This window comes from Myxocyprinus asiaticus, chromosome 23, assembly GCF_019703515.2.
Source record: "Myxocyprinus asiaticus isolate MX2 ecotype Aquarium Trade chromosome 23, UBuf_Myxa_2, whole genome shotgun sequence".
NCBI classification, from domain to species: domain Eukaryota; kingdom Metazoa; phylum Chordata; class Actinopteri; order Cypriniformes; family Catostomidae; genus Myxocyprinus; species Myxocyprinus asiaticus.
The window spans coordinates 5,973,332-5,988,573 of NC_059366.1; the positions used below are offsets into that span (position 1 = coordinate 5,973,332).

At 42.9% G+C, this 15,242-nt stretch overlaps 1 protein-coding gene across 1 annotated transcript in view; it reads right to left on the bottom strand.

Annotated features, from left to right (window-relative positions):
• LOC127413928 (neuroendocrine convertase 2-like) overlaps window positions 1-15,242 on the bottom strand; it is a 114,924-nt gene that overhangs the window by 33,751 nt on the left and 65,931 nt on the right. Inside the window, exons 9-10 of the mRNA XM_051651506.1 lie at window positions 9,095-9,310; window positions 5,287-5,387 (exon numbers count right to left, since the gene is read on the bottom strand). Coding sequence (XP_051507466.1) covers window positions 5,287-5,387; window positions 9,095-9,310 — 317 coding nt within the window. The remainder of the gene's footprint in view (window positions 1-5,286; window positions 5,388-9,094; window positions 9,311-15,242) is intronic.

Genomic DNA, 15,242 nt, shown 5'->3' on the forward strand with positions numbered 1-15,242 from the left:
TTTAGGATTGATACTTGATGACACTTTATTAAGATAACAAACAATCATAAACAATATTTACATATAAGCTGGATCATTAAGTTTTACATGTTTGAATTGAGTACAAATGTAGAATTTACAAAATTTTTCAAGTTCATGCTTAAACTTATTTATTAAATGTAGAAAGTACTTAATATTTTCTGCTATAGTATTTACAGTACTTCACAACACATTTTTAATTTTATTTTTTTCAGTGTAACACTCTAGGAAACGTCCCGTATATGATACCGGAAATATGCTTCCATAAATCACGTTTATGATTATTTCAAATATATTTATGTTTACTATCACAGGATATCTATTTCTTTGTTTATTAAATGACAAATGTGCACTATATTTATACAAATGACAATTTTATAATAATGATTTTCTGTGCAACGATAGTTAATTACCAGTATCTTAAATACATGTACACAGGGATGGATTACCGACCGGGCCAATGGGGCCAGTGCCCAGGGGCCCTTGACTACCAGGGGCCCTTGACTCCCCTGGGCTTTAAGGTTGCGTGATCCAGTTTGGTGATACCCCCCACTCGAAAACAATGGTGGGCCCTTGGAGATAATTGGCCCAGGGGCCTTTGTAAGTCATAATCCGTCCCTGCATGTACACATACTGTGTACACATACATTTACACATAACTCTTACACATGCATATTCTACTACATGCTATTGTTTCCTCAAGGTGGTGCTGTTATTTCAGTTATTGCTTGATTTACATTTGATATTTGCTTTTTTGATGATGAAGCAATGTAGAAGTAAACTATAGCAATTGTTTAGCATGTATGTGTTATGTGTAGCTCAATATGTGTTTGACAGCCAGTTTTGTCAAATAAAATTTCAGCGTGGAAGTAATAAATCCCTTTCTATCATGTATTGCATCATCTATTTGATATATAAAAAATAAAACCTATATGACAGAATATATTTTATTCATTATTTTCTAATTGTCTAAATGCTTTCAAAAAAGTGACAATCTGGGCATTTTATAGATCCATTTTTTACAGACAAACATTCAGGGTTGCTAAAGACACGATGAATGTAATACTGTTTAGTGAAGCATCCATGCATTTAAGGGTTAACAGAAGCCATATGTAACAAGGTTAAGGCTGGGAAAGGAGGAGGCTGGAACTGGCTGAACAGTCAAAGTAATATTTTAATTAAACAAAAAGGACACAAAACATAAAGGCACACACGGCTGGTGCATGTGGCTCTCTCTCTCCCGAACTGCCACATTCCGCTGCACTCATCCCTCTCCTCAGCTGATTTGCCCGATTGGGCCCGCCCTCCTCCTCCTCACTCTGTATATTGCAAAGTTAGAGGCTAGGATCACTATGGAGCTATTTGGGCACTGGTCAAATACATAAACATACACAAATAAACCCTCAGTAATACTTCTGTCCGGACAAAGAGGCCTGCTCACTCACCAGTGACATCATTATTCAGCATTGAGCAAACACAAAGACTTTACACAGGAAAGACTGTGTCAACAGTTATTAACAGCAGTCCTAACACCATAACATCCCACTGAAAAGTGTCAAGAAAGCAGATACTTTCCCCATTAGCTCCAACATACTGTACAAAGATTTCTTGTGAAGTGAATCTGCTTCTATCCTGTTTGACGTTGAAAAATACCTGCTGGTTCAGTTCTGTGATTTTACTGAGCAGTCATACACCAGTATCAAGTACAGCAATTAAATGCCCACTTTTTTAGCAATCTTGGTTGCAGAAGTATTTTCTTCATTCATTTTCTGCTTAACAATTTCATAAAATTCTTCATAAAAGATTTTAAATCATGAACCAAACCAACCAGCTCTGAGGTGAATCACAACATTACAAACTTTAATTTCAGGCAAACAATGTTTTGAAAATTGGACAAAAAGCAAAGGTACAAGACCGTGTCATTAATGTCTTTCATGAGGGATTAAACAACAATCCCATTAAGCATTGTGAATGATGTAATCGAATTAAAAATTATGGAAAATATAAAATTATTAAAATATAAAACTGTTGATTGAACTAAAGATGTAAGTCAAGTCAGTTTTATTTGCTTTTCACAACACAATTCATTTCAAAGCAGTTTTACAGAAAATTATGCTGTTTTGCAGATAAGCCAGAGTTTTTTCTCTGAAAATACTATTTGCTCAGGGGGTTGCTGGGGCCTTTTGTCTATCAGCTTTACACAGCGTGTCTTTAACAAGGTAAGCCATAGCCAAATCTGGTTGGCACACATCGCTATCTTAGACTATTAGTCTAAATAAATCCATACATAGCTAAGATGAGTCACTAGCTAAATTAGCTCTGGGCTTTCCTGATCCAGATACACATTATGAGTTAGGTCACTAGCTGTTTCAGCCATTCTTATCCATTCGGCTATGCAGGCTGAGGTACACATAGAGATTTAATTAATTAGCATTATGCCATTTGGCCAAGCGAGCCCAAGCACACATAGAAATTTTGTTAATTAACATTGGCCGGTGGCACCTAGCACACTCAGCGCACATGGCTCTTCAGAGCAGCAGTGCACAAGTTTTGGCGATAGATCTGCTTGGTTGGGGGTTGTGTTTGTGTTATATGTGCTATGCATTTCGTGCAGCTTCCCTGCTCCGTTGGGGAATTGTTTGTAATGTCTTTTTGTGTATCAGCATGCCATACATGCTTGATGCAGCATGTTTTGTGTTTTTTTTATTTTTTTATTTTTATTGTAAAGCAGCATGTCCATATTCTTAACTCAATATGTATCTGTATTTTCAAGCAGTAGCACGTCTCCATACTTGCTCTGCAGCAGCAGCTTAGCAGATCTAGACCTCCAAGATCAATTGCTTATCAATATGTCATCCCCACATCAACATGCTAATCCTTTCCGAGAGTTGTCATTGTTAAAATTACTAAAAAGCTTCACATAATACTTTGCGATTTGTGTTTAGAAAATGGGCTTTTCAGTTTGTCAATGTAGACAGTAATAAGGTGCAAAAACGACCACTGTTTAAAAAAGCTTTTAATGGATTTCCTTGGGGGAGAAAATGTGTAACGTAAAAACATTATTTTTTTCTCCTTGGATCACGGTGTTGTTGTTTTGGACACTAAATAGTGCATGAAACAAGGACAGTGTGAAACAATTTATTTTCTTCCAGGTTGTTGTTTTGAGTAGCATTAAATCACATTAAGCATTTTAGAATGTCCTTTGAACTTCATAAACTGGAGCATAGTAAAACAGAGAGCTCTGTATTGTGCATATTTGTGCATCAATAATCAGAATGTGCATGCCAAAAATACTATGATTAACTGAATCATGAGTGTTTTATTGGCATGTGCGCAGTACGCACATAAAAAACATGAACTTGGCTCGTCCACGTTTAAAATGCTTTGTCTCTGTCCGCTGTATTACAGTTCAGAGAGAGGTTCACAGATCTCCTGGCCAAGCACAAGCCAAGCATCAGCTTCGGCATGCGAACAGCACTGCTTGGTGAAAATGGAGAATATATTTCTACTACTTATACTACTTGTAGTCAGTGATAAAAAGTCCACAATAGTACAGTTTATTGCCACTACTGATCAACATCACTTGCTGTGGCTTTTGGTCAGATTAAATGGTCCCATTTAAGAAATGAACTCACTGAATAAACCATTAGTTTTGTCTTTGTTCAAAGAATAAAACACAATTGACCACTACTGATCATGTTTGTCCTGCACCGCCTAATGTTTCATCATACCACATGAAATCACAGGATCTGTTTCCCTTTGCACATTCTAAAAAGCTGCATCTGTATTATGCCCACATAAAAGTAATTTTTTCCCTGAAAACTAATTCCAGGGAAAAAGTTACATTTTGACACTGGCCTTAAGTGTGTACGACTTTCAATAACTACAAATGAGAGGCAGAGAGATGAGAGCCAACCCAGTGAAACAAAACTTGAGCTTCACACCCTTCTAATGAGCCTGAAGTACCAGACGCTGGCCAAGCATAATTTGTTTCCTGGCATTCATCGGAAGACAGGGTAGTTGGTTAGAACTACAAGAAAATTCTAAATGTCTTTTCAATTTCATAATGTGATTATGCCAGTTTCATTAATCATCGACATGGAATGTATGTCGATTTGAAGAGCCTCTCCCTGAGCAATCAGGGTCTGAGAATTATTAATACACCGTTTCCACCGTCAGGGTGCTGGTTCTGGTACCGGTGTCAAAATTCAAAACAAATCTAGATGGTATAAATCTAGATCACTCCCATGATATTCAAAAACTCTGTCTACAATTCAGGCAACCTCACAATACATTGTGTTACACCCACATTTCATGAACTACATCTCCCATAATCCTCCAATCAGACTGATTACTCTTCCACCTGTATCACATTTAACCCTCTCTATTTAAGTTCCCAGTGTCCACGCATTCAACGCGAAGTCTTGTTTACCTAGTCTACAATTCTGAGCGTTATTACTATCATTGATTATGCTGTGTTTGACTCCTGCCTGTTCTCCAAATTCCCCAGCCTTCTTGTGAGTGTTTTAGATTTACTGCCTGTTTATTGGATTACCCCTCTGCCTATCGGACTTACTTTGTTTGCCTTTCTGGACTGCCTATCTGTGTACCGATCCCTTGCCTGCCTTTGTTTTTGCTCTTTGTTTTGTTACTTTGTTTTTACTATTTAATTGCCTGCACATGGATCTGCACATGGATCTTAACACTACTGCCCCAGCGTCTTCGCTACACATTGCAACAAAAAGTTGATGGAGTTCCCGTTCTATTTTTTTTTTTTTTTAAATCTGTTGGAAATAAAATTATCTTATTTACAAACTGTTTAGGGTACATTTTTCAAAAAAAAATGATCCACTACAAATTCTGTATTATTTCTAAAACGTAGTAATCAGATTACTACACAATGCTAATTACTTTACTTTTAAATTAATTTCTAAAGAACTTTGGGGGGGCTGCAGTTGGGTGCTCTGCCCAGCAGCTTTCGCTATTGCGTGCTGTCTCCATGTTTATATCTGTGTCTCCCACAGAACGCGCTTAAATTTAGGTGGAAAGGGGATATCAATCAAACATAAGTGAGGCTTTTTAAAGGCAGAGCTGAAGTGGTGCTTCACTCTGACAAAAACCTTGTCAGCGGTAATCTACGACTTGAGGGAGGAGTCTGCCAGCACTGAATTCTCCATTGTGTGCTCGAGAGCTGCCTTATTGTTTCATAAATTTTTAAAAGGGGCTCACTACTCAGAGCTGTACGCTGGAAAACAGAAGTGTACATACTTGGCCTCCAACGCCAAGGCAAACACGCCAGCAGCCTCAGGGGCAGCAGCAGACGTGCCTGAATGACGCAGTGTGCAGTTTCCATACAGGTCCGTGGTTGCCTAAAGGCAGAGAAAGACAAAGAGAAATGAATGATCAGACAAATCTTAATTAAACGTAAGTGTCACTGACTACTAGATTACACTACAGGTGCCTTTTTTAAATACCAGGTGTCCATGCATGACCTTATCATATTGATTTAGTTAGATCCACTGATCAAGTTAATAAATATATGAAATAATTAGCCTAACCATATGAATAAAACTCTAAATGCTGTTTGATCCACATGGTTGTGGCATTCAGAACTGGATTGACAACAGGATGCAGAATTGTTATCTGATTCCGTAATTTGAAGTAAAACGAAAATAGAATGAATTAGAAATAAATTTAGCTGCTGTAAGTGTCATTTTTTATAATGTGTTTAACACTTTACATTAATGTTCCCTTTGATAAGGGTTTATACGGGGGTTTATTAATGACAAATAAGCCATTTAAAAATAACAACATGAATAAATTAGACTTTCATGCAATACTTGCCAAATGGTGATCTAATTTGCCTTACATGTTATAAATGCTTAATAGCACTTATTAAGCATTAATAACAAATGAAAATGAATACTAATGTAAAGTGGACACATTTTATCATCTTTGGTTTTTTTTATTAGGGATTTGCTATCATTAGAAAACTATGTAGCCTGCATAAAGTTAATTATGGTTTAAGGGTCATCAGCCCTTATAGGCTGTGAATGAACAGACACGATAGGTGTTTTTGCAGAGGACTAAGTGTATGTAGTAACCACTTATAACATATAAGTTAAAATGCTCACTATTTTAGGAAGTGTTGCATGAAACTCATCCTTTTTATTTATGTTGTTTTAACTGCTTATCATTTATAATGTATTTGTGAATGATTCATGTAAAGTGTTATAATTGTTAGTACGAGTAATTTCACAAAGATTTTATCATGCACACAATAAAGGATTTTTTTTTTCAAGAAACATTTGATGGCATTAATAATACATGTGTGAAATGACACCTATAAAAGTTGTATTTCATTTCTAAATATTTCATTATATTCACACTGTATTTAACTTCAGAGTCTTCAAATGGAGCCAAACAACATAAAACAGCTTACAAGATGAAAACCTTAAACAGAACACCTATAAAGTGATCTGTTCTTTCCAATATTGTTGCACTGGACAACTGAAAATCTATTATTGTGTCACTGTGTTGTTTCCTCTTCCTGTCTTTCAAATTCAACATCCTGTGGGACCTGGACAACTGAATCCAAATTACTCATGAACGGAAAAGGAGACCTTACTAATTTCTAATTAAGCACTGGGACAAGTGTAATAAGGAATACCCTACAAATGCTTGAAGCTTCATTCATCAGCACAAAAGTCCACCATGAACACTTTGAGGTAATGTAGTCTTTGGAGTCGCCCGACATTTCATGATCTATCAAAGGCAGCACATGAAAGAGAAACTGCCATTTCTAGCCTCCAGAGATGGTTATTTGCACTCACGACCAAATTTGTGATTTTGACTGATGTAAGCAAACCATAGTAGATAAAAGCTTTCAGATGAAAGCCAAAAAGCAATTATTCAGTGCTTATTTATGATTTGATATGGTTCTAACCTGTGTAAATAAATATATTTTAATGAATGTCATATTGTCTGAAAAAAAAAAGAGAAAATATCTACATCTGCAGTGAATTAGGAACGAAACAGCCTTTATTCCTTTCTTCAATTATAAATAGAAAGAGAAGCAGTTATTTAGATAGCCACAGCCCATGAGGATGCCATGCTCCTTGTAGAATGAGTTAGAATATCCAAAGGCGAAGGTAAACCGCATGTTTCTTTGCTTGGACACTGAAACACCCCTGTTGTGGACACCAAAGCACACAAACAACTGCTCTGACTTATGCCTTTGGCTAGTATGGTCAACATAAACTTGCAGCGTCCGACAGGGCAAAGCATATGCAATCTTTCATGCTTTTCTGACTCAAATGGGGGAGGATAGAAAGCCTGAAAATTAATAGTCTGTGAGCAAAATGATGTAGAAACAACCTTGGGCAAGCGAGGTCTTAACACCACCCTTGAACACCCTGGCGCAAAATCCATACATAAGGGATTAATCGACAGGGCATGCAAATCACCAACTCTTTTAAACGACGCTAAATCCACCAGCAGTGCCATTTTAAGAGTAAGAAACTTATCAGCAACTGTTGCCAAAGGCTCAAACGGAGCACCCGAGAGCGCCTCTAAAACATCCGATAAATTCCATAAAGGATTGCGGACGGGGCAAAAAGGTCTAAGCATAAGCGCATGCTCACCCGTTATAGCGGTAACACAGAATTTAAGCATTACCGAGGAAACCCCGGCCCAAAAACGCTCTTTCAAAAATCCAGCACTGTACTGATCTTCACCTCGCGCTGTACACCAAGAAGCAAAAATATGCCACTTGAATGTATAAAGCTTCCTAGTTGATGAAGCTCTAGCATTCAGAATGGCATCAAAAACAGCGGGGGATAACCCATCATTCACAAGTGCGCCCCATTGAGGGGCCATACCCATAACTTCCACAAGTCTGGCCAGGGGTGCCAAATGCTGCCCTGAGCCTGAGAAACATGTCTGTTCTGACAGGAATCTCCCAATGAACTTTCTCCAGGAGAGAGACGAGTCGAAAACCATACTTGAGATGGCCAAAACATCTGAAGAGACACCACTGTCCTGTTGTCCAACTGGATAAGGGCATGGCTGCTCTGAATCTCCGGAAGGAAAAATGTAAGGCCAGCAGCACCGTGAACATCTCCAGATAGTTTAAGTGCCAATATTGTTGTTGGCCCATCCAAACCCCATAAGCTGGACAACCCTCGTATACAGCACCCCAACCTTTTAGAGGAGGCGTCTGTCATTATAACTTTGCGCTCTGAGACTAAATTGAGCCAAGCATTGTATCTCGCTGTACAAGATTGGCCATTAAAGTTTCGTTGTAATATCATTAAATTGGAAGCATCTACTTTTACTTCAGGCGCTGTGCACAAACCCCCCCCCCCCCCCCCAGCAAAATAAGGAAAGATATATCCCACACTTGACTGCACATTGCTGACTCTTAACTAAACCTATGCAGGAAAAAAATATTTGCTTAAACCTTCGCATACATTTCCAATATCATGATATTCCACATTTGAAAAGGGTGAAAAATTTTACAATATTATGTTATACTAAAAATGTTATAATATTGAATATTCTAATAATTGTAATAATGTTATAATATTCCTGAAGCTCAGATGGTAAAGCATGGTGCAAACAACACCAAGGTTGTGGGACTTATGTGTTCCCAGAGAACACAAATATTGATAAAATACCTTAAATGCTCTGTAAGAACTAGATTTTTTTTAATGTATTTTGGGCAATATTTATGTATTTTGATATTAAAATATGCAAAAATGAGCCAAAAATATATCAGGTAAAATAAATGACTAAAACATATTCAAAATACATTTATATAATTTTTTTTTTTTTTTTTAATGTTAAATTAGCAATATTTGTATATATATATTTTGGCCATTTTTTATACTTTTTTACAAATATATATATAAAAAAATAAAAAATAAATAATAAAAAAAATTGAATAGGAAAACAAAACATCCTTGATTTGTTTTAGTGATAAAAATGTATAAAGTAAAAAAGTGCAGCTTTTCAAAGCAAAATGCACAAAAATAAAGTGAACACCACACAGTATAATGCCTGCACACACACTCACCACGCCAGCTTCAGGGTTTCGTTTACGTCCATTGCTGAAGGTGGAGGCCAGGGTGGAGGAACAGCTTTCATCATAGAGCGCTGTGCGTCCGTCATTGATGGCTGAGTTAATAGAGATGGTCCACATGCTGGAGGCGTACCCATCGCAGTTGCAGTCGTCATAGCTACCACCATCTCCAGAGGCCCACACGTAGATGCTGCCTTTCCCACCGCGGCCCTGTTGGACAACCAGAGGGCATGATTAAGAACAGCGCTATTTTCCCTTTAGAGGCTTGGAAATTTACTCAATTTATCATATAAATTACACTAACATAACCACAAGTAATATTACAGCGAGATCAAATAGGAGTTTCAAGACATTGTAAAGACTCTCTTTAGAGTGTTGATGATTCAGACAGAGGCATTGAGTTTAAGGTCCTTCTTTGAACATATAATTTTGATGCTTTTAGATGAAAAAGAGCGTTTTATTCTTTTCACTTTGTACTTTATAGTGGAGGGCACTTGATAGGAGGAAATTTGTACAGTGCAATTGGCATCTTAAAAGGGTACTTTATTATTGTTATTTCACAATACATAGTGATTTACCATGCTTACGGATCAAAAACGGATTATGGTCCTATGAGGTGACGCCACACTGTCTTGCCAGGGAGTAAACAACTACAAAAATAAGACCTCATGGTATCTGGTAATTACGACTTTACATTCTGCAACTGCTACTTAAAATCTCTGAATGTTGACTTTATTTCTTAAAATTGAGACTTTATATTAAAATGACACCTTTAGCTGTATTTTTTGCAAATTGTCAAGTGGCTGACATTTTTTTACTGATGAAGGTCTGCAATAATAATGTAATGTCTAAATAGCAATAAATAAAATATAAGAAAAATCATAAATATAAGAAATGTAGCAATTGAGCAAAATAAATCCACTATTACAAGATGTCACACTCTAACATGTGTTTAATACATTGCAGTTGTGACAACAATGTAGAAAACGACAAAGCTGCAATAATGCTATCAGAAACGTCTTGGTTACTGATGTAACCTCTGTTCCCTGATGGAGGGAACGAGACGTTGTTTCTATGTAGTGACACTAGGGGTTCGATCTTGAGAGCCCCAGTCACCTTTGCTTAAAATAGAAAAGGCCAATGAAAATTGGCAAGTGGAATTTGCATGCCACTCTCCGCCCCGGACATATGGGTATAAAAGGAGATGGCATGCATCACTCATTCAGATTTATGCTGAGGAGCCCCGGCCATGTCAGCGACCGGTTTAGCGCTGCGGCAGGAGGGACACAACGTCTCGTTCCCTCCATCAGGGAACAGAGGTTACATCAGTAATCAAGACGTTCCCTGTCTGTCACTCATTCGAAGTTGTGTCGATGTAGTGACACTAGGGGTTCCTACAGGATACGCCGCAGGCGCTGAACCGTGTCACGAGGCACGGAAGAGTGGATACGGGCAAGCTGCTGTGTGCCTCGCAGCGAGCGCTCAACCACGTCGTGACCTTCCAGCGAGTTAGGTAAGGTGTCTCCCTAGTCCCGTTAAGGGGGGAGAGGCACTTACCCAAGTAGGCTACTTGCGGTGCCTTTCTCAATTTGCTGTTAAGCAATCACGTACACTTTTGGGGTAGAGGGAGACAGCCGTCTCTCCAGCCCCTGAAGAAAAGACAGCACAGATTCAACCTCCTCGCGCCTTTGAGGATCCTGTTGATCAGGTCGTGCTGTCATGAGAGACTGCCGTCCAGTGTATCGTGGTGAACTGCTATGGCAGCTACGTACACTTTTGGGGTAGAGGGAGATATCCGTCTCTCCAGCCCCTGAAGAAAAGACAGCACAGACCCGACGGCGCATTTCTGTGGGTCTTCCCCACAGAAAGAACACCAGTTAGCGAAAAGACGCCGGTTTAAGGCATACAGCTGCCTCGTAGAGGGGGATGCGCCAGGGAGGTGCTACTGTCAGGAGCATCAGATCCGAGAACCAAGTCCAACTGGGCCAGTACGGCACAACGAACAGGACTTGCTGCTCGTTCTCCCTGATTTTGCAAAGAATCCATGCAATGATGCTCAATGGAGGAGACGTATACTTGCGCGGTCCCCGAGGCCAGCTGTGCACCAAGGCACCCATGCCGAGGGGAGCCTCAGACAGGGAGTACCAAAGGGGGCAGTGAGAGAACTTTTGGGAGGCGAACAGGTCTACCTGCGCCTCCCGAATCTCTCCCAAATCAGCTGGACTATGTGGGGGTGGAGACCCCACTCCCCATGGAGCATTACCTGCTGTGAGAGCGCGTCCGCTGCACGGTTGAGGACGCCCAGAAGATGAGTGGCTCACAGCGACTTTAACATCTGCTGACTCAAGAGGAGGAGGCGGCGGGTGAGTTGCGACATGCGACGTGAGCGTACGCCGCCTTGGATATTTATGTATGCTACGGTCGCTGTGTTGTCGGTTCAACACATGCTTACCCTGAATCAACGGCCGAAGCCTGCGCAGGGCCAGCAATACTGCCAGCAACTCTAAGCAGTTGATGCTCTGCCAAAGGAGACCTCCTGCCCATTGCACACGGTGCCCCAGCCCGAGTTCGAGCCATCTGTCATGACCACGACACACCTTAAGACCTGCTCTAGGGGAACACCTGCCCGTAGAAATGCCAGGTCTGACCAAGGGCTGAAAGCCTGATGGCACTGTGTCATGATGGTCACATGCAGGGTGCCGTGGCACCATGCCCACCTTGGGACTCGAGTCTGTATCCAGTGCTGAAGCGGTCTCATATGCATCAACCCGAGGGGGAGAACCGCCGAGAATAGCATATGTGCCAGGAGCCTCTGTATTTGTTTCACTGGCACTGCTACCTTCTGCCTGAAGGTCTTCAGGCAGGTCCGCATTGGCTGAGCACATTTGGTCATAAGATGTGCCTTGAGAGTCCAACTCCATACAGAAAAAAGAGATGCTCTGCACAGGGGAGATCTTGCTCTTCTCCCAGTTGACCTGAAGCCCGAGTCGGTCGAGGTGCTGAAGCACAAGGTCCCTTTGCGCACACAATAGAGTGAGCTAGGATTACCCAGTCATCGAGATAACTGATAATGCGTATGCCCTTCTCCCTCAGCGGGGCCAGAGTAGCCTCTGCGACCTTGGTAAAGACGTGAGGAGACAAGGACAGACCGAAGGGGAATACCTTGTACTGGTATGCTCGTCCCTCGAAGGCAAACCGAAGAAAGGGTCTGTGTCCAGGAAGAATCAATATGTGAAAGTACGCATCCTTCAGGTCGATGGCCGTAAACCAATTCTGATGTTGTACTGATGCCTGGATGCACTTCTGCATTAACATCCTGATCGGAAGCCTGTGTAAGGCCTTGTTCAGGGCACGCAGGTCCAAGATTCCCCCTCTCTTGGGCACGATAACATAAGGGCTGTAGAAGCCCTTGCGCGACTCGGCTACGGGGACAGGCTCTATTGCTACCTTTGCCCGAAGGGTGGCAACCTCTGCCCGGAGGACGGAGGCACCCTCGCCCTGCACCGTTGTGGAGAGGATGCCACTGAACCAGGGCAGGCGTCTGGTGAACTGGATCACGTAGCTGAGGCGAATCGTCCTGATGAGCCACTGCGAGGGGCTGGAGAGTGCTAACCAGGACTCCAGCCTCTGTGACAGTGGCACCAGGGGGAAGACTGGACTTACCATGCCCGGGCAGGGTGGTTCGCGGCAGGGCAGAGCAGGCGCCCTGCCTGGTAGACTGCCCAGGGGGTACGTGCTGCTCTGTAAGCCCGCAACGGTGGCCGGTGACTGGGGCGGGCGTGCGGCCCCAGAGACCAACACACTTACCTGTTCGCCGGCTGTCTCTCGACGAAGAACGAGGGAACGGGAGGTACTCGCGTTTGCCTGATTGACCGGAAAGACTTCCAGCGCCTGGCCATTGCAGGTGCGCTGACCCAGGGTATGAGGAGACTGCTGCTTTACCGACTATGTGGGCGCTGAGGCCCAGAGGGCACCTGGAGATAAAATACTTATCATGCGCTGGACCAGGGGTGATGGTGGGGCTGGAGAGTTCACCTGGGTCAGACCGGTCGGAGTCGCCTCATCAGCCCATCTGGGGTTCTTGGGGGCCGGCTGATGGGCAGGTGGAGCCGACTTCCCATGGGAGGGTCTTTTTCTCTGAGGCCGGCATGTGGGCTCCGATGGTACAGGAGCCGGGGCCGGCACCGCAGGGGAACGGCTCTGGCGAGAAGCAGACGGGGTGCGGGACCTCAGTGGCCTGAAGGCGGCTGGGTCACGCCATGGCAGGATGTGTTTAATCGCCTCAGTCTGCTTCTTCACCATCGAGCACTTATGGGCAAAATCCTCGACGTGTTGCCAAAAAGCCCCCCTTGGGAGAAAGGTGAATCAAGAAAGCGGACTTCCTAAGCGTCACGCATCTCCACAAGGTTGAGCCACAGGTGCCGCTCTTGGACCACAAGAGTGGACATCGTCCGGTCCAGGGTGTGCGCCATGACCTTCGTCGCATGTAAGGCGAGGTCGGTTGCAGTATGCAGTTCCTGCATCAGCCCTGGGTTGGTCCTACCCTCATGCAGATCTTTAAGTGCCTTGGCCTGGTGAACCTGCAGGATGGCCATGGCACACAGGGTGGAAGCGACTTGACCCATGGCCTTGTAAGCCTTCATCATTAATGAGGAAGAGAACTTACAGGCCTTGGAAGGGAGCCTTGGTCGATCACGCCAGGTGGCTGTGCCCTGCGGGCATAAATGCACCGCTACGGCACGCTCTACCTGGGGAAGTTCAACATATCCCTTAGCTGCTCCGCCATCAAGGGTAGTTAGGATGGACGACCCCATAAAGCGTGTACGGCAGAAAGAGGTGCCTTCCACGACTTCGTTAGCTCCTCGTGCACTTCCGGAAGAAAGGCACCAGGGCCCAGAAACCAATCATCTAGCTGTGAATGCTCAGGGCAGGATGGAGGGTTCTACTTCAGCCCGATGTTCGCAGCCACCCGGGTAAGCACAGCTGCCATCTCAGCATCCACCTCATCCTGTGCTCTACCGCCCATGGGTGGGAGCTCAGAAGAGTCGTCCGCTTCTGATAGCAGAAGCCCACCCTCCAATCCTGCGATATATACCGTATATATATTATTGTTGTGGCAGATGAGGAAATAATTGATTAGACAATAAAAAATTGTTTTATTTATTTCGGTTTCAGCCTATCATTGGCCTACAGTCAACAGCAATCCATTTTTAAATTGAATACGTCAATCTGTCTGAGGTAGACTTATTATAAGGGCTTTTCTATGGATGCGTCTGTGATCACATGTATCATACGGACGCTTTTGGAGCGTGTCACTTTGGTTGCGTTGTGTCAAGCATCTTTTGAAACTTAGAAAAACACATCTCGAGACCCCTGCATTCTGATTTGCACTCCATCCAGCTGTCTTTGAATGCAAGAACGTGTCCTCATCTTGCACTGTATACTTTCGGTAAATGTGGTTTGTTGCCGGTACAGCTGGAGCTACAGCTTAAGGTACAGCTTACTGTCCCTTCTGACTGGACTTGCAAAAACACGAAGGTGGTACTTACAGCTTGAATTGCTCTGATGGTAGGAATATTTCTTTATATGATCCGTGGCCATGATATATTGTGTTGTTGTTTTTTTTTGTTGTTTTTGTTGTTCAGGTTCCGCTAGTCAAGATGGGCCCCCTAGATGATCCGGAGGCCTTCTTGTAGCTCTTTGAGTGGACGGCTGGGGCATGCGAATGGCCAAGCACCCAGTGGGCGGTCTGGTTAATTCCACTGCTGTCCGGGGAAGCCCAACTTGCAGCACAGCAGTTACCAGCAGAGAACCTACTGGTGTAAACTGACTTGAGAAAAGCCATCCTGCAATGGGTCGGCCGGACACCCAAGCAGCAGCATCAGTGCTTTCGCTTCCTGACCATTGGCGAGTACGGCCGCCCATTCGCCTTCACCCAACAGCTCCAGGACGCCTACCGGAGGTGGTTGCTGGCTGAGCAACGCAACGTCAGATCTGTCATCGATCTGATGATACTGGAGCAGTTCATTGCTCGACTTCCAAGAGGGACGGCGTAGTGGGTCCAGTGCCACCGCCCGGTGTCACTCCAAATGGCCATCCAGTTGGCAGAGCACCACATGGCAGCATATTCGGGAGCCGGCGA